Below are 21,222 nucleotides of genomic sequence, written 5' to 3' on the forward strand. Positions count from 1 at the left end.
TGATCTGATCTGCTTTCAGGGCAGAAAAAAACTTGTGCAGAATCTTCTTGAAGGCCTGCTGCTTTTTAGCCAAAAATGAGTAAGACAAAAACATGCCCAGGAGCAAAAGGAATGGATTGCACCAACAGACTCATCAATAAGTAAATAATATTTATCATGAGCTCTGCACTACAGCATTTGGACAGACACAAGATGAGCACCAGTTTGGTGCCTGCGCTTGCCAGCTGGTCACATCCAAACGCTCTCCACCTCAACATGCTTTGACTAAGAGGGACATGGCCCAGCACTTAGCTGGGGATGCAGGTGTCCATGCTCCAAAGGATAGTGTTTTAGGTACCAAAATTATCCCCTGCCTGTTGAGACCCTCCAAATGCAGGCAAAGGGGAAGACCAGCTAGGGCTGTCCACCCTCACCAGTGCCAGATTATATTTCCACGGCAGCTGCTCCCTTTGTCTACATCCAGTAAAGCCAAACCAGCCTAAAAATTAATTTAATCTGCCGTAAACCCAAGTGTCAAGCACTTAGATGGCAGCTAAAAGCGCCACTCTCAGATACCCGAGTGACATCAGCTAATAATAGCCTGCGCATGAGGGGAGCCGGAGCGGACATTTTGTGTAACCAAAGAGGAACCCGTGCCTGGGAACAGCCCGCGCTGGCCGGTCCCAGCCCCGCCAGCAGAGCCTGAGCCCACCCAGCCTCTCCTGTGATTAGCTGCACTAATACCACCCTGACCTCTCTGTGCTCACAGGCAACAATTAGTCCTGGCTTTTGTTAGCGGGGAGAACAAAATGCCACCTTTTTACAGCTCTGCAATCATAGCTGCTTCCCTTTTCATCTCCCAGAGGCTCTGCACCAGACCTTGCTCACCGGGGAGGATGGTTAACCCTTGCTGGGCAGTCAGTCACAGCAGGAGGGAGGGGTGCCATGGTCCCTTCAGGCTCCTCCTCTCCCACATCCCTCCATTGGCAGGGAAAACACCGAACAAGCCCTTTCTGGTGAAGGATGCAGGTGTGCAACAGGGCTCTTCTCTGCCTGACATTGCCATAGGCAGGAAGTACCTGAGCTGCATCACCAAAATCCATGCTGAGCTCTCCCCCCTCACTCTGCCCTTGAGAACTGTCTTGAACACACCCATTGACCAGGAAATGGTGTAATTCAGGTGACCTTCTTTTGTCCAAATTTAAGAGCAGCTTAAAAACAAAGGAGAGTATGTTTTCCAGAGCAGCACTTGGCAAAGCTCAGGAACTCACCCAGGGATGTGGCACAAGGTGCTGGTGTGAATGTGTATTTGGGTTTGCATGCAAGGCTCTTCCCAAAAGAAGAGGGTGGATATTCAGAGATGATCACTTCCCACTGCCCATGGGCTGGAGCAGGGCTCACTCAGGACCTGGAAAAGATCAACACTCATCCACTTTGGGATTCCTGAGGGAGTAGGGCACCTCATCTACCCCCACACTCCCTCCCTCCTTCTTCTCAACAAGGGCTACAAGGAGCACGGGGAGCTTTCTCCCGGGGCATGCAAGGGTCTTGGATGCACAGCTGACTGCACGTGTCAGTTATGCTCCAAATGGGTTGTCACAGGTCAAGGTTCTGCAGGCAGCAAGAGCAAATGCTATTTTTAGACAGGATAAGGTCACGGTGCTTTTAGAGACAGTGAGGTCTACAATAAAGCCTATTGATCAGTCTCTGGAACTAGCGCTCCGGAGAGACGCCTAAATTGAAACAAAAATTGCCTGGCCGTTGTCTCTATAGACTCGGTGGGTAAAAGCTTGTTGGAGTCTTTCAGGAGATAAAATAACTAAGAAGAACCTGTGTACAGACCACAGTTGTCCATTTAAGTGGATGCACAGGGGGGAAAAAAAGGAAAAGTGAGACCTATAGGAGAGAACAGTCGGAAGCTCCGAGCATCCGTCTGCCATAGTGACAAGCCAGCTGCCCCAAGGATCCTTCCCATGCCCTGACTCCAATCTCCACAGCCCAGGTGTAAAGGCATTACAGCAAACCTGACTTGTAAGAGAATTAATGCTTTACTTGCATCTTGGAAGGTAAGGAAGCCTCTGAAGGCATTAATCACTGGGGTCCCTGACAGCACATGCACATTCACCATCCTTGGAAGTTTTCAAGGCTGGGTTGAATCAGGCTCTGAACAACCTGGTCTAGTGGAAGGTGACCCTGCCAGTGGCAGGGGGTTGGAACCAGATGAGTTTTGAAGTCCCTTCCAACCCAAACCATTCTGTGATTCTCTCTGGCCATTTGTGTTTTGGAGATGAATTTCACCCAGCTGACTCGTGGAGGCCCAAAGTATTTCAGCCAGGCAAATTATTTAACTGGATGGTTCACGTATCTCTAACGTTTTCATAACAAATTCCAAGCATTTATCCAGGTCACAGACAACCCAAAATTTAACCAAAAATACCACAAAGTTCTGGACTATCACACCTTGAAGTTCAGCTCTAAGTCCACTGCAGGCACATAAATCCCTCTGTATCACAAGAGGATCTTTACTGTACTGGAGGCCTGGATCCACAGGAATGATCATGAAACCATGGAATACCTTCATTCATCACCTGCCCCACTGCCACAGCCTCACTCACAAACCAAGCATGCCACAGTAAACATAATCCATACATCACACCCTGACATGGGTGATGTCATTAGCGAGTCCCAGACAGAGCACCCCACCAGACATCACCCACATAACGACTGATGCATTTCGAGGATATAATAATACAAAAAAATATAGTAATAACTACAGGTAAATACTATTACGCTGTGAAAAGCTAGTGTGGGTGGTGGGATACGTACTTTACTGCTCCAGACAATAACAACATGAGCAGAGATATATATTCAGCTGTTCAGGTACAAGCAGATCATGTGGGAATTAAAGCACTCACAAGCCTGCAGCGTGGCTCACTCACCATCCAACTGCCAGGTTAGGCTGCAGTTTAAGTTTCTGCATAATAGAGAAGGCAAGATGTAAAATCTCAAGCAGTATTATCTGTACAGTGACTGTGCTGCAGAGGAATCATAATAAAAAAAAATGTTTCAAAGCAGTACAGTAACTGTGATTCTGGAAAAGAAAGAAAAGAAAACAACAACAAAAAAAAAAGACAAGCTGATCTTTCAAAAAATATACTGCTACTAGAAAAACCAATGTAATTATTTTTCTATTTAAGAAATCAGGCTTGGGTTCTGTTTGATTTCTTTATAAAAAGGTCCTTAGGCTCCTACCAACATTTTTACAATTTTCTTCTTAGAGCCCAGTGACTCTAGGACAAAGTTTGAGATAAAACAATTGTAATAAATAAGGACAAAGTTATTTGGGAATTAAGGACACTGCTGCAGCCCCTCATCTTCTTAACTGATTAGATGAATGGAGCTTTAGTGGAATATATGTCTTAGAAAATCCAAAGCTAATTTCTGTTTGTAATTACTGATAGCACACGAATATCCTTTCCAGAAAGCCTACTCTATCACCCAGAAAGCAGATGCAAATATGGGTATAAATAGGGAGTGCAGTGAAATGAAGCCTGTGGCAATGCCCACATTAGCTGCCATGCAGTCAGACTCTCACCCCATATATGTGTGTGGATACACGCACTCACACACATGTGCTCCTCTAGTTATTTCTGACAGGCACCACATGTATTCAGGCTCGACTCTGCCACCTTCTCCAAGTTTTTATCCTGGACTCCAGTGGCTGGTAGACAAAGCCCTCTGTTAATCTGAGCGTCAATAACAATAACGGGTTGAGCCCAAGCTCCTTTACATTGCTGTGCCTACCAAGTGATTCTCCTGGCTGCAGGGAAGCCACTTAGGATTTACCCCTGGGGTAACTCTAAGCAGGATCTGCTCCCACAAACATTTTCTCTATGTCTGTCTCTTACCCTTGGGTTTTGCAAGAGCATAGAAGCAGGGAGGGGATCACAAACATTCCCTACTGCTGCCTGCGAGGAGCTTTTGTAACCTGTCCAGCTGCTGTTGGGCATGAAACTGAGAATTTGGAGAGGCTGGAGCAGCAGAGAGTGGCTCCCTCAGTTTGTTTAGCTGGAAGATGCTTCTGGCTTTGTGGGGCTTCCAGTACAAGGCAGATTCAGGATCAGCACCTCCAAGAGACAGAGGCCAGGGACATGATGCTGTGCTTCCCAGAGACACCCTCATCCCTCTCCCAAGGGGGCACAAGGCACTGAAAGACCCAGCTCTTTCCACAACAGGCAAGGAAAGGAGGGAAATGACCCCCCAAACTTTTAATTTTTGTCTTTTCCATTTATTTTTGAATTAGCATTCAGCATCTGCCGCCATGACACGGATAGCTAAAAATGTGTGTGCGGATATGTCATCCATGAACAAAGTGGCTCATGTTTGTTCTTTATTATTTAGGAAATGCACATTAATTACTGCAGATTTTCTCCTATACATCTACTGTATCTCAGACAGAATTGCTGAGAAGGTCTGCAGAATAAAAATGTATGGGGTAATTAAATGGATATTTATAATTAGAACTTAATAATTTGCATCAGGGACAAATGAGCTCTGATTTCAATCTGTAGTGCATTTAGATTAGCCTGAAGATAGTGTAATTTGATGTTTTTATAGTCCTCCTCTCAGATTATGAAACAATACAGTGTCTTTAAAGCAGCCCTGTTTGTGTCAGGAGTGTGTTAAGAAGCAGCCGCAATGAAAATGTTTGACAACGTGAAAGCAGCCATAAATTACACAACAACTGAGCAAAAGTCGTGATGAAACAAATAAGGAGCTGACCTAAGATGCATCTGATTCAGCACCGCGCCCGGATCACGGGGCGCTCATACCAGAGTGCATCCTTACGCGCACCGCTACTTAGAGCTGAGAAAACTGTAAATTATCCCTAGTCAACAACATTGATTTTTAGTCGGCGTTTCAATCAGTTTGAAGTAGAAATACTACACTGCTCCCTGGCAGCCTCTCAGCCAGCCAGCTGCTCAGCCTGAGCCTCTTCGGGTGCAGCTCTGTTACAGCCCCATTGTTCCCACTGTACAATATTTATCGTGCACTCTCCACACACAGGTACTTGACCCCAAAGATCACCGCCTCGTCTCCTGGACATACAACCCACCTTTGCTAACAATGCCTTTTACCCAAACACAGGGAGCCCCTGCAGATCCCGCTGCCTCCCCACAGATGTACAGGTGAATCTCACTCAGGGGAAGTGGCACTGCACAGCCGCAGCCAAGCACATGCTGCAAACCACAGTCTGCATCTGCCAAGGGCAGAGGTAAAGCGAGATGGGGACTCCTTACCAAGGTCTTGGTAAAGAGCAGGTTGGTTTGGAGATGCAACCACATCTTTTTCCTCTTCCCAGCTTTGCTCAGCCATCGGTAGGGAGGAAGAGCAGTGAGGCTGGGCTCTCATTCCCGCTGTGCTGCAGCTCTCGGGCCTTACCCAGCGCAAGTCACCCGCCCTGTGCCTCAGCACTTGCCTCTCTCGCCCTGGCAGTGCGAGGGTGTGCTCATTAACATCTCAGGTCCCCACGTAATGGATGCTGCACAGGTAAACACCTCGATCAGCAGATAACAGAGAGTCCTGTGCAGGCATTACACACACACGCATACACACACAAATGGGAGCTGTGCACGTGCGTAGGCAAACTCCTGGGAAAAAACACAGGGGTGCCAAGTCTCTGGGAAGCTCATCATCAAACCAGCTACAGTCTGACACAAAACACAAGCAGCAAGGCAAGAGCCGGTGTAAGGAAGGAAATTTTCAGACCCAGAGCCCTGGCACTAAGCCTCGTGGAACTGTATCCCACAGCCTCTTCCCAGCCTTTGTACTTTCCTCCCACAGAGCAGAGCTCAGTGCACTGCACATCACCAGCTGCTAGCTAAGAACGCGAAGGGGAATGAGAGGAGACAAGGCTGGAACCATGGCAGTATATGATATTCCCATCCCCCTCGAAAACTAGGACTCACAGACCTAGATGCCCACATGAATCAAAGTGACCAGGCAAAGCTTTAACTAACAGAGGCTATCCCTACATGTGCCCACTTTCCAAGAGGGATAGCTACATGATGTAAAGGCTCCAGTGCCAAGCACACCTCATCATTCCCAGCATGGCATGATGTTGGGAACACATCAAAGGAACAGAGGACAGGAAGATGACCCAACCCACTCCAACCTACCCTTCACACCTCTGAAAAAGCTGCCCTTTGCAGCGGGGGGAGCCCGTGTTTTCCCAGCCATGCTCTTTCCGAGCATTTTGAAATCCACCGTCCATCAGCATGACGGGAAACAAGGCGTCGAGCTCTTCCTTTGAGGAGTTTCTTGTTTGACCAGAGTACACGTTATTCAAATGAGCCAGAGTGAAACGCAGTTAAGCTGCTGTTTGTTCCAGCACGATGAGACTGGCCTGTTAAAAAGCAAAAATGTCAGGATGTTACAGGCTCAGCCTCCTGCCAAGACTGGTAAGTAGCTGAACAACTGTCAGAAACGGCATAATCAGAAACAACAAAAAATAAAAACACCCAAAACAAACACAAATTCAGATTGTGTTTCCAAGTCAGAGGCGCTCTGGGGCCACCCACATGCCAGCTAGGCACCCTTGCGAAGAAGCTCCAACCCTGGAACACCCCTGCAGCCTCATGTACAACATGACCACCACATCCACTTTCTGCAGAGCAAGGAACTTTAAGTAAAAATAACAGTAACCCAGTAAAGATTTCGGATTTTGTCTTTATTCTCACCACCATGGCATTTTGTTTATATTCACACCTCCCAACGAAGCACCTTGACATCAGGCACGGCCCAGCAATGTTCTGTGAGGGCTGCAATAAAGGCTGGAAGTGCAGCCACCTTCACACCTATTGCAGCTCTGCACTAGGGAATCAATTTGATTTTGCTTCTCATAAAATCATTTAAATGGGTGGGAGCCACCATGAAAAGGTTGCTGTCATGCACAAGCTGTGGACCTGCACTAGGTCTGCCCTCAGGGTTTGCTCTCCCCAGCCAGGCAGACATGCTTTTCGCCCCCCAATTTAACTCCTGCTATCTCTGACATCTCCCAGACTCACGCACGCCCCTCCTGCTCTCAAACTCTTCAGTTTAGTTTGCCTCTCCGAACAGCAACCCCCTATTTTTTTTCCTGCTCTGGGCCCTCAGGTTACTGGCACGGTGACAACTCTTTTTTTCCCCAGCAGCAAGCCAGGAAAGATGATAGAACCTGCGTGCGTGGCCAAGGGACTGGTCTCAACTGGTTCAGAGGGAAAAAATTGAGCTGTGTCTTTCCCCCCCTCCCCTCTCCCTCTTCTTTCCTTTAGCCAAAAGACCTGGGAGCATTTGATGTGCAGTCAGCAGGTATTAACAAAAAAAAAAGAAAATTATTGAAAAGGCTGGCCGGCTCCAGGGCTGTGACACTCTCTCATCAAACTCTGGACTTAAGCCAAGTTCATCTGTTAATGGAGAGCAACAGCCAGGGCCTCTCCCCCCTTTGCCACCACCCCCTCGCTCCCTCCTCTACCTCTTCCTCCCTCCTAAAAAACTAGACATCGATTATGTCTGTGCTTTTCCCTTTCTATTCAAGATAAACAAAGTGCTTCAAGTTCAGGGCACACCCTGGGACCCTTGACAAAGCAATCTATCATCCTGTCTGCTAAACCAGTCTGGCCACACCACCGCCGAGGAGACTAATGCTTCCAGTGTACAATTTTCCCTTTGTGCTGCTGCCCTATTACTAGTAACCTCTTTTCTTCCCTACCTTCCCAGGAGCAGATGTGCTTGACCACTTTGCCTAAGCCCCTCCTGGCAAAGGCATTTTTTGCTGAAAGCAACTGCAAGAATTAAAAAACAGCAAAAAAAAAAAAAAAAACCCACCAAAAAAACCCCACAAATCCCCGCCTGCCCCCTCCTCTCCCGACTCCTGTCTCCATCCCTAAGTGCACCAAAGAAATCCAGCACAGAGCTTGATTTTTCCTTTCCCACCAAAGATTTCTTTTTAGGGAGTGAGTTAAGGTTTAAATCATATCCACTAATTCATTCTGACTTGCAATTAAATGCAAATACACTTTTATAGCCAGCATGGAGTGTATTAATTTTAACAGCAAATGACAAAATAAGAATACAGTCCCTCCAATACCAATAATGAATCACACTATAAATCACGTTAGTGGTCACATTCATTAAAGCTTGTAAAGCTTTTGGAGATCCACTGGTGCTATGTGTCACCAACCCACAGAGCAGCATCAGCTCACCTGGACCCCACTGCTGGCACCCAAGTGCCCCAGACCCCAGCTGGGGGGCACAGAGAACACCCCACCAAGTGCAGGGCACCCAAATCCACTCCCAGTCTCTCCCAGTAGTGCCACAGGGAGCTGGTGCTCCCCAGGTGAGCAGAGGAGCCAGAGAGATTCACAGCCCAATACTGAGGGTGGGTTTCACCGCAGAGCTGAGGCATCTGGGCAACATGGCTTAGGTTAAGGGAAGGGCTGGGAGCACCCAGGCTGGGTGCTCTAAAACACAGGGCAGTTACAAAAATTAATAGGAAACCACAAATCACCATTTAAGTGCACTTCCTAACAGCTAGCCTGGTCTTTTCCTAATGCTCCCAGCTGCCGACAGCGCTTACCCCTTCCCCAGGTCTACAGAGCGCTCCATTTGCTTGCCAGCACTAAGATCCTCTGCACTGTTTATTAGCCAACATGGGGGAAAGTGAGGGTTTTCTGGCTCCTTTGTTTTGTTAGGACAGCTGTGTGCCATTCCCACCCCTTCCCACCCATCCTCTCCTAAAGAAATAATTAAATCCAATTAAGACCAGAAGTAATTTACATTTTGGTTCTGTGTAAGATGGGGAGGTGGGGGAAGGAAAAAAAAATCCCATAAAACGTTGTGATGAAATTTCATTCCTTTGCTACTTATTTGTCTGCTTTTGCTTTTGAGGGCAACTCAGGCTGCACTTTCCCTCTTTAAAGGCTGCACATTTTGGCATGTGGATCAAGAGGGAGATGAGAAAGGTGGAAGAGAGAAAACTTGTTCCCATTCCCTGCTATGTGAACAAGACAGTTCTGCTAAGCAGCCCATCCTGCTCCTGCTTCTGCTCCTGGCTCCTGCTCCTCCCCTTGCCGCGCAGGGGGCTCCTCTGCCGTGGTTTACTGATTTACAGAACCTTGGTATGTGAATGGCAAAAATTCCTTGGCATAAGTATATGTTTGCTGATCACATTTCAGATCATGTGTTGTTCATTATTATGACTTGCTCAGAAACAGTTTTGCTACAGTTATGTGTGTTTGCCTTGGATATTTTTTCCTCTTTTAGTACATTGAAAACATCATTGCGGGGGGGGGGAGGCAAATGAGAAAATGTTTCTGTGTCTACACCACCTCAAAAGCCTATTTTAAAAAATTATGGCAAGGAATACAAAATATTCCAGGACTGGGAAGCAAGGGGGAAAGGAAATGAGATTAACAAAACATTTCTTAAAGACCAATGTGATGTCAAATTTTCAAGTGGAATATTTTCCTTTGGATGGGGATGGAATTATAGGTGGATTTGATATTTTTACACTTCCAAAATCTCTAAAAATATACCCAGCCCAACTGATGCATTGATTTCAATTTGGTGCATTATTTAAGCAGCCAGAAGAGTAGATCTTTTTGCCAGGCAAGACACCAGTGCCAGGACCTTCTGTAGCACTGGATAGCAAGTCCTGGACACACTGATTTGTAAAAATACTACCTCCCCCTTGCCTTCTTCAGAGAACTTTTTCCTGAGTTCACATTCTGGCAATTAGAAAAGAAAGTAAGTCACCACTCCAGAAAAAATAAAAGTTTCCAAACAATGCCACTGTTTTGCTTTCACCTGTGCTGTAAAACTCCAATTAATTCCAGAGTTCGCCCTGTACTTCTCCAGTGATTTACCTCCATCTCCGCTCGTGGCAGATGGTCCATGTGGGTTTCATGTGGGTGACCACGCAGGTCACCTGGGCACTCTCCTCTCCGCGCCTAGCGCAAAACAGGAACGTTTACTTTTTTGTCATTTTCATACAGTAAATTATCCATTAGATCTCAACATATCTTACTAAAGCAATTACATCAAGAAAATGATAGCGCGTGTGGAATCAATTATGCATGCACTTGGCCAGGGACCAAAGGCTATGAAGTCGGAGAGGGCAGAATCGTTCAACACACACAAATAAAAAGCCCCTGGATCTCACAGATGGACCCCATCAGTTCATCTTACTGCCGAAAAAGTTCATGCACTTAATAATTTATTTGTGTTCTGGATACTGTTTCCCAGCTGAATATTAACAACTTTGAACTGCACCACGCTTTTAGCATGGTATGGGTGGAAGTCATGGAAGGGCAGCAGCAGGTCTCCTCTGAGGTTAAAATTATACTTCTGTTCCTTCCAGAACGGTCCTTGTCCCTCTCCATTTATTTTCTTTCATTAAGCAGTTCCTTTAATCAGGGTATCCGTTTCACCCCTCCGATTCATCTTCTTACCCAGTGATAAACTCTCCAACCAAAGCTGAGCATCAATCACCAAGGCTGGACAACCGAAGGGATGAAGCACCGGCAAGGGCCTGATCCCACAGCCAGGAATTGGGGTGCTGCCAATGTGAGGGACAGGGGACAGCGACCAGCCAAGCTTCAGCCAGGCAGGAGGGGTGGCGGACAGCCTCCAGGCAGGTTATGAGAGCCGAGCAGGCTTCCAGCCAGGGTGCTCCCAGTTTCCCCTCCCAGGGCTGGATGATTAACACCTTGCTGGACAGGCAGGAAAAAAAGACCCTTCCTTGTGCTGAGGCAACTGGGAGGCTGGAGTGGAAGAGGAGCAGTGCCAGCAGCACAATTTGCTGCTACAAACAGGGTACTCCCTGCCCTTTATGCAGCGTCCCCCAAAGGCAGGGCCACCACCCCAATGCCAGCAGCAGCTCTGCACCCCTGGGCAGCACAGGATGGGGCCTGGGGCACGTGCTTTCAACACTGGTCACTAAGAGAGGGGTCTAGGCACTGCCACATCCTGCCCTGCTGTCACTTCTCCCTCCGGCCCTGGCATCTCCAGAGCACGGAAAATAATTCCTGTCTATCTACACATGTAGGATTATTTTTTAAAGGAATGTCTCCCCCAAATGGGAACAATTTCCTTCTACACTTCCAACCAAGTGTACTTAACATTGAAAGAGAACTGATAGAACATATTTAATTACTCAAGGTTAGACTCCTAATTCCTCAATTCACTAAAGGAAACTTGGCAAGAAGATGCATCATTTTGCTGCTTTCTACTGGAGCATCTGAGGGAGAAGAGCCACTGAGGCAGCTAATACACAAAACATGATCAAAAGTGATTAACAACAGCTTCATATGCAAATTGCATTAATGAAGGAGTGCAAAGTCATCATGTAAATTAAATATGTCAAATCTCTGGGTGAACTTTCAATCTTGAGAAGAAAAAACACCGCTTTAATTTTTTTACATCATCAATTTTCCAAGATTGAAAATCTAAGAATCTTGGTGCTATAAAACAATTTTCACCTTTTTTTTCTCCTTCAGCAGCCTGACAGGCTGGCCTGATGTGTGCCGAATGCACATGTTAATAGGCCAATCAAAAATGCAAAACAATTCGCAATTACTGCAAGGACCTAATGGTCATTAGAATTTACAACTAGGTAATGAACTAAAGTCTGCCCACACCATGCATATTCATAAAGCAATTTAGCCTTTGAAGATTAAAGAAGTACTTAAAATTCAAATGAGCTTTAGCAAATTATCAGTAAGATTCATCCAAAAAGCAAAAGGGTTTTTCTTCCTGTGATTTCCTTATTTTTTTAATGCAAAATTGTTATATCTTCCAGACGGAGCTTCAACTAAACACAGGGCTCCAAGTCAAGCCAAAGGGGCTGGAGACAAACAGAGGCAGAAAACATTGTTATGGACTTTGTTCAGAAAACTAAGCCCTTAAGAGCCAAACCTATCTCTAAACATGGTAATTTATCAAAAGCAGCACAGACTTGCTCATAGGCAGTATTGTGTGCCGTTCTCCGAGAGCAGATTAACAAGATTTCCACCACCCTCCAAAAAAGCCTTTTTCCCCTCAAGTCACATCTTCCATGTAAACAGCAAATGTATTATAAAAACATTATTTTCATCAAAGTGCAGCAGCATTAATTTTAAGGACTCGCTGCATTTAAAAGGGAGGGATGAAAAGATCTCGGCACCGGAGCGTGCCACTGCGAAAGTGGCGGTGCTGCCGGGGAGCGGAGCTGCGGCCGCCGAGACGGCTGAGTTAGCGGGGCACGGCTCAGCGCCGGCCGCTCCGAACTCGGCTCCGCTCTCGGCCGGCCTGATCCAGCCACGCCAAGGGCACAGAGCAGGGGAGACACTTCTGCCAGCGATCCCAGAAGGAGCTTTTGGGAAAGGGGTGGGGGGTGGAGCGGGTGCGGAAAGCGCTGGCTGTGTCCCCGGCACCCCGACTTGGAAGGGTGGATAAATGTTCAAATAATTCCTATTCCCACTTCACCAGCCTTCTGCGACCTCATGGCTTATCCTACCTGCACCCCTGCAGAGCAAAACAGATGATGCCTGGAGCTGTGCTAATGACCCGCTTTTTTTACATTTATTGGGCACAATAGGACCGGTGCCGTGCAACAGCCGCAACAGCAAACATCTGGATTGGCCACGAGTCCCCTGCTTTAAGCAACTCCCCCCCAACACTAACATTACTTCACACAAAGAGAGTACAGGGAAGGCCAGTATGGGATGTGACAGCATAAATCAGAATTAGATTCAAAACAAAAGTTTAGAAACTACTGCCAGGCCACCAAGCTGTTGAAGGCCACGGTCTCCCAAACTGCCTTGAATTCATGTCCCCATTAGGAGATTTTTTTTTTTTTCCCCCACTTCCTTCTCTGTTTCCAGAAACATAAAAACCACACTACTGGGCTCTGAGCATTCCCTAAAATAAAGCAATTAACTTATTTCCAGGCTCCAGCAAGCGATCGTGACAGCCACCCCCCCTGGCAGAAAGTGGGAGCCGTGGTCCCTGACCCCCGGCCAACACAAAAGAGGCAGCCCCAGCACAATGCCTGCTGTCAGCAACTGAATTATTTTTATACAGGAATTTTTATCTCTATGGTACAAACAAGTATGTGTCTGTGCTGACTTGTTAAGCAATCCACTTGTATGTAGAATAAGATTTTTTTCCCTGCTACCAGTCATACAGCTCTAAGATCAGAAGAAATACATACTCTTTGAAGCTCCTCAAATGTTTTAGTTAAAAGGACAGCAGTTATTTTCTAAGATCCAAGAGTATCTTTATCAGAACTTAATTTTTCCTTATTGATTTTTTCTAACGTAACACAAATTTAACATAGGACAGTTTATAGTTTATTACAAAATAATAGAGCCTCTATCTCTTTTTCCAAATGCATCCCACTGTGCATCCCACTCCTCAAAGAGAACAAGGCTTCCAGACTACTGTTTCTCATTGCACAACAACTCTTCCCTAAATATGAAAATCAGCATCAGTAATAGAGAAAAACAGGGAAAAGCCCCCAGCCACCCTCATACAGTAAATGCTCTGTGCACTCACGATGCCCTGGCTGAACGACACTTCTGCTGATCTATTCTCTTACTCCACAAAGAATAAACTCAGTAGCTAAAATGCAACAAAACCCAGATGAATCATTCAGTTTCTGAAAAAAACCCAGCTGTGACGCTGAAGCAAAGTAATGCTGGGTGACAAATTAATTGTTGCAAATATTGGGGGGGTGGGGGGGGGTACAACACAACACATTTGTATTTTTGCATTTTATATTTCCCTACCTGATAAATCAATTAAGCAAGCAATTAATGTAAAATTAAACTCCTTACTTCCTAAAGGAACGAGGAAGTGTCATGCATAATTTCAAAGAGGTAATAGCTGTAGTAATAGCAGTAATAATAACAGTAGTAATAATAATATTGTTATCCACAACAACAATAATAACACCACTAAAGGCAGGGCTCTTCTTTGAGCCTTTGTTGTTCAGCAGTAATTCCATTGTTTATTTAGGCAGAGGTTTTTCTATCTGCAGCTAAGATCAAATTGTAGGTGTAATTGTACAGCATTTAGGCAAAGCAGGGGAGGGTGGAAGCAAAAAGTCCTTGGTTCTGACTGACCAAAGCTCCCCACGTCTCCCTGAAGCAGCACACCCACTCCAGTGGGAATCCTGCACCCTGACAATGCCTACCTGGAAGGGCAGAGACGAATAGTTTCTCCTGACAGCTACTTCCCAGGGATACTGAACCTCCTGCCTTGTTGGCAGTGCAGTTATTTGGCTTTTGCTCTTGCCCCGCTCTTGGTGTCTCACGTATTTAGTGTGGAACACAAAAATCTGAGCTGTAGCTGAGTTCTATATCCACCAGATGGGGAGGTGATAGGATTTTTTCTTTAAAAGCAACCTGTTCAGGTAAAAAGTTCCAGTAGAATTACAGCAGGCAAGCGGGGAGAGGTCTCCGGGGAAAGCACAGAGAAGAAACACTTTGGTGCACTGTCTGCAAACCCAGAATTCAGCAGCTTTTTTTGGCAGCCAATTTGTTTCAAGTGTTTTGTTTCAGGGAACGTATGTATTTTTCTTTGTGCATTTTGTGGATTTACTACAACCGCTCCTGACAGCTGTTGATTCAGTTAAATGAGCACATTATTAAAAATCCTCGAACACAACCGCACTGAAAAACAGACACCTTTGGATGGAGCTGCAGATTCAAACACAATAAGAAAATGCAAATGAAACCTCTGCAAGGAGGATGTACAGCCTGGGCCATGCCTAAGCCAGAGGGCGAAGGGGGCTGATTGTGGTGGCTCTGTTTTCTTTGTTTCAACCAGACCCAGATGCTAAAAAAAGAATGAAAAACAATGCAAACAATCCCAAGTATAAAAAATAAATGTTTGCTAATACTTGAAAAAATTACATCTCCCATCGGGCTGAAGTTAATGTGCTTCAAATAATTCTGCACCGTGCCCCATACTTTGTCTTCTTTTCTTACTTACTATCCAATTTTGCAGAGGAAGGACACCTATTCAGAATGAGGAGGGAAAGAGGATGATGTTTTCATTTTGCTTTAGATCAAAGGCAAACAAGAATGGAAACTGTGGCATATTGAGGTTTTTTTTCCACCGCTGTCATTCACACTGGGCTATCGAAGTTTTATACAATTCCCCAGCCCGGCTGCATATTAAGCTGGCTGTGTACAGCTTTATTATAGCATGGTGCTGAGGAAACATTAATATTCCTGTGTTGCATCTGACAGGACATTTACATGCGCCCATCTGAGCTCACACCTGAGAGCTGCTCCAAGGTACAGTAGCTGTGCTCCGATTGTAAAGGCAAATGAAGAACACAAATTCCCTGCTGGGATTGGGGCTGACCTCGCCACACCCCACACCGCAAACCTTTCCCTCGCCAACCCCAGGCAATGACACCTCCGAATGAAGAATGAGCCACCAAGTTACCAGCCTCGGTGATAGAAGAGCAAAAAAAAAAAAAACCTCGCTGAAATATTTTAAAGATGCACAGTGAGTGCAGCTGGCCAATAAAGGTTGGAAAACAAACTGGCTGAACCCCGTGCGGGATGCGTTGCATACTAAACCTGATTAGAGAGACGGGGAGGATGTTTATGGGCTTTAAAATGCATTTGGCATTAACCCGGGAAGGTATGAATAATATGAGCACTTGTCTGCTCATCCATAGGGGTCCACAGCCACCAGTCCAGTTCCTGCAAGAGTTTGATCCACATCTTGTGCAGAGTGTGCAGCGCAAAGCACACCCAAGTTGGGGCCCCCTCCAGTGCAAACTGTGTTTCATGGAACTTCATTATCAGATCATCCCAACCGCTTGGGTGGTTTGTGGGTCCATTAAAGTGCCTGTTATTCTTAAAAGTACGCCATAAATCACAACAATCCATGTACCGGTGTCTACCTACATGAGCCCAAAACTGCTATCCCCAACATCACCAGGCATCAGGCTGGAGCAGGCTCTCTATGTACACAGAGAGACAAAATTATATTCATTAGTCCAAGGGAAAAACAACAAAAAAAAATAATCCACTCAATGGTTAATTTTAGGGCCATGCTACCAGAATGAACATACATATATGTAAGTCTTAATAGATGGAAATACATGGACTTGATATGTTTTATGGACTTGTGCAATACCCCAGTAGCTGACACATAAAACCAAGTGCTCCAGATGGAAGCTCTGTTCAAATGCCTGCCATTGAGAGAAGACAACTTCCTTGGACTCGCAACATCCCTGGCAGCATCATGACCTGAACAAAATCACAACAAGCAGAAAGGTAATGAGAGATCCTCAGCAATTAGCTTAAAAAAAAAAAAAAAACCAAAAAAAAAAGCAAACAAAAAAAAAACCACAACAAAACACAAGTGGCAGTGTGCCAGCCCATGTCCAGCTTGATGCTAAATGCCTTCTATTGCACAAAGCTGGTACTAGTGGATACAAAAGCAGACCAAAGCCTGAAAGGAATTTTGTCCGAAAAATATTTTGTCCGAATGAGGATGTGTGCAGGCAAACAACTGGAGGCTCCCGTTGTCTGATGGTGCCTCGCAAGCCTCTTTAATCGTCTTTATTATTTGAATGAAACAAGAAAGAGTTATGGGCTGAGGGCTGCATATACAAAACGGGGTGATGCTAATAGGCCTCCTTCTCTTTAAAACAGGCATTACCAAATTATGGGAATGTTTAGGGAAGACATCACTTCTCCCACTGGGCTAATTATTAGGTGTTTAATTTACTCCCTGCCTCAGTTTCCATCGCCCAGCATTCCTTACTGGGACTCTGCACAGAGCCTTGCATCCAAAGCTTTTGGCACATGATGCCAATGTGCACCTTTCAAAATCTGTATGGAGCTTAACAAGTGCCAGGCTGCCTCTTGAACCACCAGCATTTCGGATGCAGTGATCCTCTGCTCATGGACAGCTCCACAATTCAGTGCCCCACGCAATAGGAGAAAGAACACAAAATAAGTTTCTCATCCTCTCAGAAGATCTGATTTGCAGGAAACAAAAAAAACCCAGCAGAAATACACAGGGCACCACAACACTGTGATGCTCCCCTGGAAGGCAGAGGCAGAGGAAAACTTTATACCCTGCTTCTGTGCTTCGAGTGAACTCATATTTGTGCTTCCAATAAATAGTCATTTTTACATTAACTGTCTGGAACAGCAGGGAATAAGAAAAGTAACACAATCTTTACATCATACAAAGGATGATATTGGTGTCACGTGCTTGCTTCTTCAAAAAATGTTATTTATAAAAGGCAACGGGGGAAGCAGGGAAACTATTGACTCTTCTCTGTATCCCTACATGAGCAGCATTACAGCAACTTTTTGATCCCCTACATTTTTTACATTTTCCCCCCCAGAAAAGTAAATTTCACAGCTGCACAGGCCACCGCCTTTATTTAAGCTTTCAAAAGTCTTCTGACAATGCCAACAATTGCAAGACACTTCTAGAGCTCAATCATGCAATCATCGTGACACTTCTATTTACAATTTGTCTTAGAAAGAGTTTCTCTGACATTGTACTTTGACAAAACAGCCAAGATGCCGGTTCACAACCTTTCTCTCTCTTATTTACAAATACAGCTTGTACGCAGCGCTCCAAATCTCGGGTGTGGGAGCCTTTGGGTAGCACCCTCACTAATTCTTCCTGTCTGCAATATTTTACCCAGCCTGCTCTCTCTCCTTCTTTGTATGGGGAAAGCAGCCAGAACTTGACTTCAAAATCTTCTCATATTCCTTCTTCCCCTCCTTTATTTTTAAGCTTTCATCTTATTGTCCAGATTAAATGCTAACTATTCAGTGCAGACAGCAGTATTTTTTTGTCTCCAGAACAAAACAAAACAAGGAATCGACAGTCACAACCTTCAAAATTATAATGGCAACTACTAACAACAGCCCAAAAAATTTTCTGCTTTAAGACATTACTTCCCATGAACTGTAATAATCAAATAATACTCAGTCTCAAATTTAGTACCAAATAACGTTCACCTTCCCCGACTGCAGCAGAGAGAGGATTTCTTACATTATTTTCCCACGTGTTTAATTTGAATGTCATAAGCAGCTTGAGAATATAGGATTTGAGCAGTAAAAATGACCTCCCCTCCTCCTCCCCTGTTTGTACAGTAAATAGAGCATCCACAGATCCACACTCGGCATTATACAGGGGAATTTGAAGCAGCACTCCAAAGTGTTCCCCCAACTGCATCCAAGTAACATTTAAGATCCTTCTTCACCCCAACCCCAACCTTTCATTAATTCCCTCGGATTCATACATCCAACAAAAAAAAACACCAAAACCTGACACGGACAGGCGATAAATATTTCCTCAGCCTTTTCAATAAGTGAAGAGCGATTTTACATTCACTGATCTCCAGATACTTCAGTTAATATTTCCCCTATTGTAAAATACGAGAGTGGATAACTAAAGCCCTGCCGTCGCCCTCACTGCAAATCACGGGCTGCCGGTATCTGGTGGCGAGGCTTTGACATACATATTGATGAAAGCTGCCTCGTTGGACCTACACAACATATCCTATTAATTTTCTGTTAAATTTATGGCATTTCAGCAAGGCAGAGCTGCACTGCACAGGCAGACACCTACATGGAAGAGCCAGGTATGGACACATGCCTGCACCTGTATGGATCCCACAGCTGCTGCACAGGTTGCACACGCACATAAGCTCCTGTCCTCGTCCCTGACTCTGGAAAATGGCAAGATAAAGAGCAGCTTAAGGACAGTTAAAACAGACACTTCTCCCTGCATTTGAATGAGTCGCTGCCTCCTTCCTCTTCCGTAGATCTTTAACGATTACTTACAATTCTCTTTTACTGTAACAACCCAACTTACTGACTAGAAAACTGCAGGCAAGAAAAAAATTGCACCCGGAGCTCACCCACAGCACCTCTGTATCCAGGCTTAACCTGGAACACCTCTTCCATCCTCAAAACTAATCTGGAACATTTTTATATTGCTACAAAATATGTATTTTATGGTCTTTTAGCAGAAATAATCACTTCCCCAACTTCTGTGTATTTTCCAAAGGCACCTTCTGGGCTTTTTTTCCCCTTAATTACACACTCAAAACTTGCATTTTGTATTCTTGCACAGAAATCAGATATAAATAGCTGGACTGGAAGAGTTTGAGGTTCTTTGTACGGGCCTTCCTGAAGCCTGAACTTCACAGTTCAGGCTCCAAGACCTTCACTGGAAATTTTACTGCAGGACTCCTCAAACTACTACGAGCAACGGGTCACTCCAGCTATCCCTTCTTTGTGACATAAGGAAGCTGAACTCCAACTGCATCCAGATGAAAAGGGAGATGAGAACAAGGGGAGGAACAGTGCACTGGTAATTCCTGGTACACCTTCTCCCTTTCCCAAAGCCAGGCTGCATTTCCAACCAACAGGAAGAGCCAAGGGACCCCAGCATTACTCAGCTGCAGCCCAGCCAGGGAGGTGCAGAGAACCTGCATTCTTGGACCTCCCATCTGTATAGGCATGGCTGGGCACCACAGCCAGAAACCTTGGGGCAGCAGAGTCCTGACAACCACAACTCCATCTTTCAGGAGCCACTCATGGCTCGCTCTGTGGACCCTGCTGCACAGCACCAAACCTGCTCCCAGTCAAGCCCACTTATGTGTACAAATGAGCAAGATCAGGCCCTGCCACTGTGCCCCTGTCCTCAGCCACCACCTCTGCTCAGCAAAGGATTTACAGGCAGGTAAAACCACAGCCCTTTCTGAATTAACGGCCCCGTGACAGTGCAGGAGCCCAAATCCTCCTCGCTTCACGTCACCTGCACCACGCCAAAGCCAGACTTGGCTCACTGAGCCTCCTGCACCAAGAAAGTGCCAGAGCAAAACCCTCAGCAGAGAAGGTTCCCCTTGTGCAGACTCCTCAGCGTGGCCATCCCTCCAGCCCAGGGACCGATCTGGGTCCATGGGCACGACAGCATGTTTAATTCTTGCTTGACAGATACTGTGTTTTGTCTTTTGAGCGGAGCGGCGCCGTATGTAAATATAGCATTACATCATACCACCGCTCCTCCATATTTGGTGATTTAGTATGGCTCCAGAGCTTGGAAGACTACAAATCCCTTCCGCTAGGCTCCTGCTTCATTAATCACGCCCTACACTTCTGTTCACTTTCCGTCAGATCGCAGGCAGCACATGGAAATGGGCACTGCCCTCTACCACTCTGGGAAAGAAACCATACCATTAACATCCGTGTCTGGGAAGTGCTATATGGGGAATTCTTGATGGGGTTTAAGTCTCATTCAAAATATAGCTTAGCACTACCTGAGCCTGTGTTTCCTCTTAAATGTAGAGATATTCAGGTTCCAAGGAAAGACCGCTTACCCTGCAGAAACAGCACACACTTGTTCACATGGCATCTGCGTGTACACGCACATGGCTCTGCACACAGACACGTGCGCAGACAGACACCCATGCACCAATACGGTTCTGCTGCCACCACAAAACCTCCAAACTGCAGCTCTCCAGCACAGTTTGGCGGCCGTCTCAGAGGCCAGGGAAGGCTGCGGGAGGATTCTGCTGCACCTCCCAGCGCCTACTGCCCTATTATGGTTTAACTTTGTGGCCAAAGCAAGCCCAAGACAAGCTCCAGCACATCACGTGATGATGTACTGTGCCTCTGACAACTCCAAGCAGTCCTGTGGGCTCCCCGAAGAGAGATACCGGCAGTGATATATCCCAAACATCATCGGAGGGGGAGTTTGAAACTGGTTCAGGCATTCATTGGGGTTGATAGGCTGCAGTCTCGCCTTTTTCAACTGTCAGTATTGGCATGGTTTGAAGTGATCTGAAATGCTCACTGCAAATGGGCAGTACTTTTGTTTACTAGTAGTGTTTTAAAAGCAGAGTGTGCCTTGTTACACTCCCAGGGCTCTGGGATTTTCTTTCACATGGTACACTTTTATTTTTTTAACCTCATTTGTGAAAATACCTGCATGGCCAATGGCTTTCTGATTTTATTAAAAGAAAAAAAAATTATGGTATGAAATCGAATTCTTTACCCTTTTTTCTTTTTTTAAATTACATTTCATATTTTTTGTTGCACAAAACAGAACTCTGCCTTGGACATTTGTATGGCTGACATGTGGTTGTGTAAACCGCAAACAAAATCAAGATACATCTGTCAAAACCACATCAGAGACAAGAGAGAGCACAGCGAAGCATTT

The 21,222-nt window shown here is 45.6% G+C and overlaps 1 protein-coding gene across 10 annotated transcripts in view; it reads right to left on the reverse strand.

Annotated features, from left to right (window-relative positions):
* The window catches only part of BCL11A (BCL11 transcription factor A), a 75,835-nt gene that overhangs the window by 47,064 nt on the left and 7,549 nt on the right, over positions 1–21,222 (reverse strand). The window contains exon 1 of one of the 10 annotated variants that reach the window (XM_030268749.4): positions 6,159–6,325. The exons of the other annotated variants lie outside the window; for them this stretch is intronic. Coding sequence (XP_030124609.1) covers positions 6,159–6,234 — 76 coding nt within the window. The 5' untranslated portion in view covers positions 6,235–6,325. Of the gene's footprint in view, positions 1–6,158; positions 6,326–21,222 lie in introns of those variants that run through there. 10 annotated transcript variants of the gene reach the window in all.

This window comes from Taeniopygia guttata, chromosome 3 (genome assembly GCF_048771995.1).
Source record: "Taeniopygia guttata chromosome 3, bTaeGut7.mat, whole genome shotgun sequence".
NCBI classification, from domain to species: domain Eukaryota; kingdom Metazoa; phylum Chordata; class Aves; order Passeriformes; family Estrildidae; genus Taeniopygia; species Taeniopygia guttata.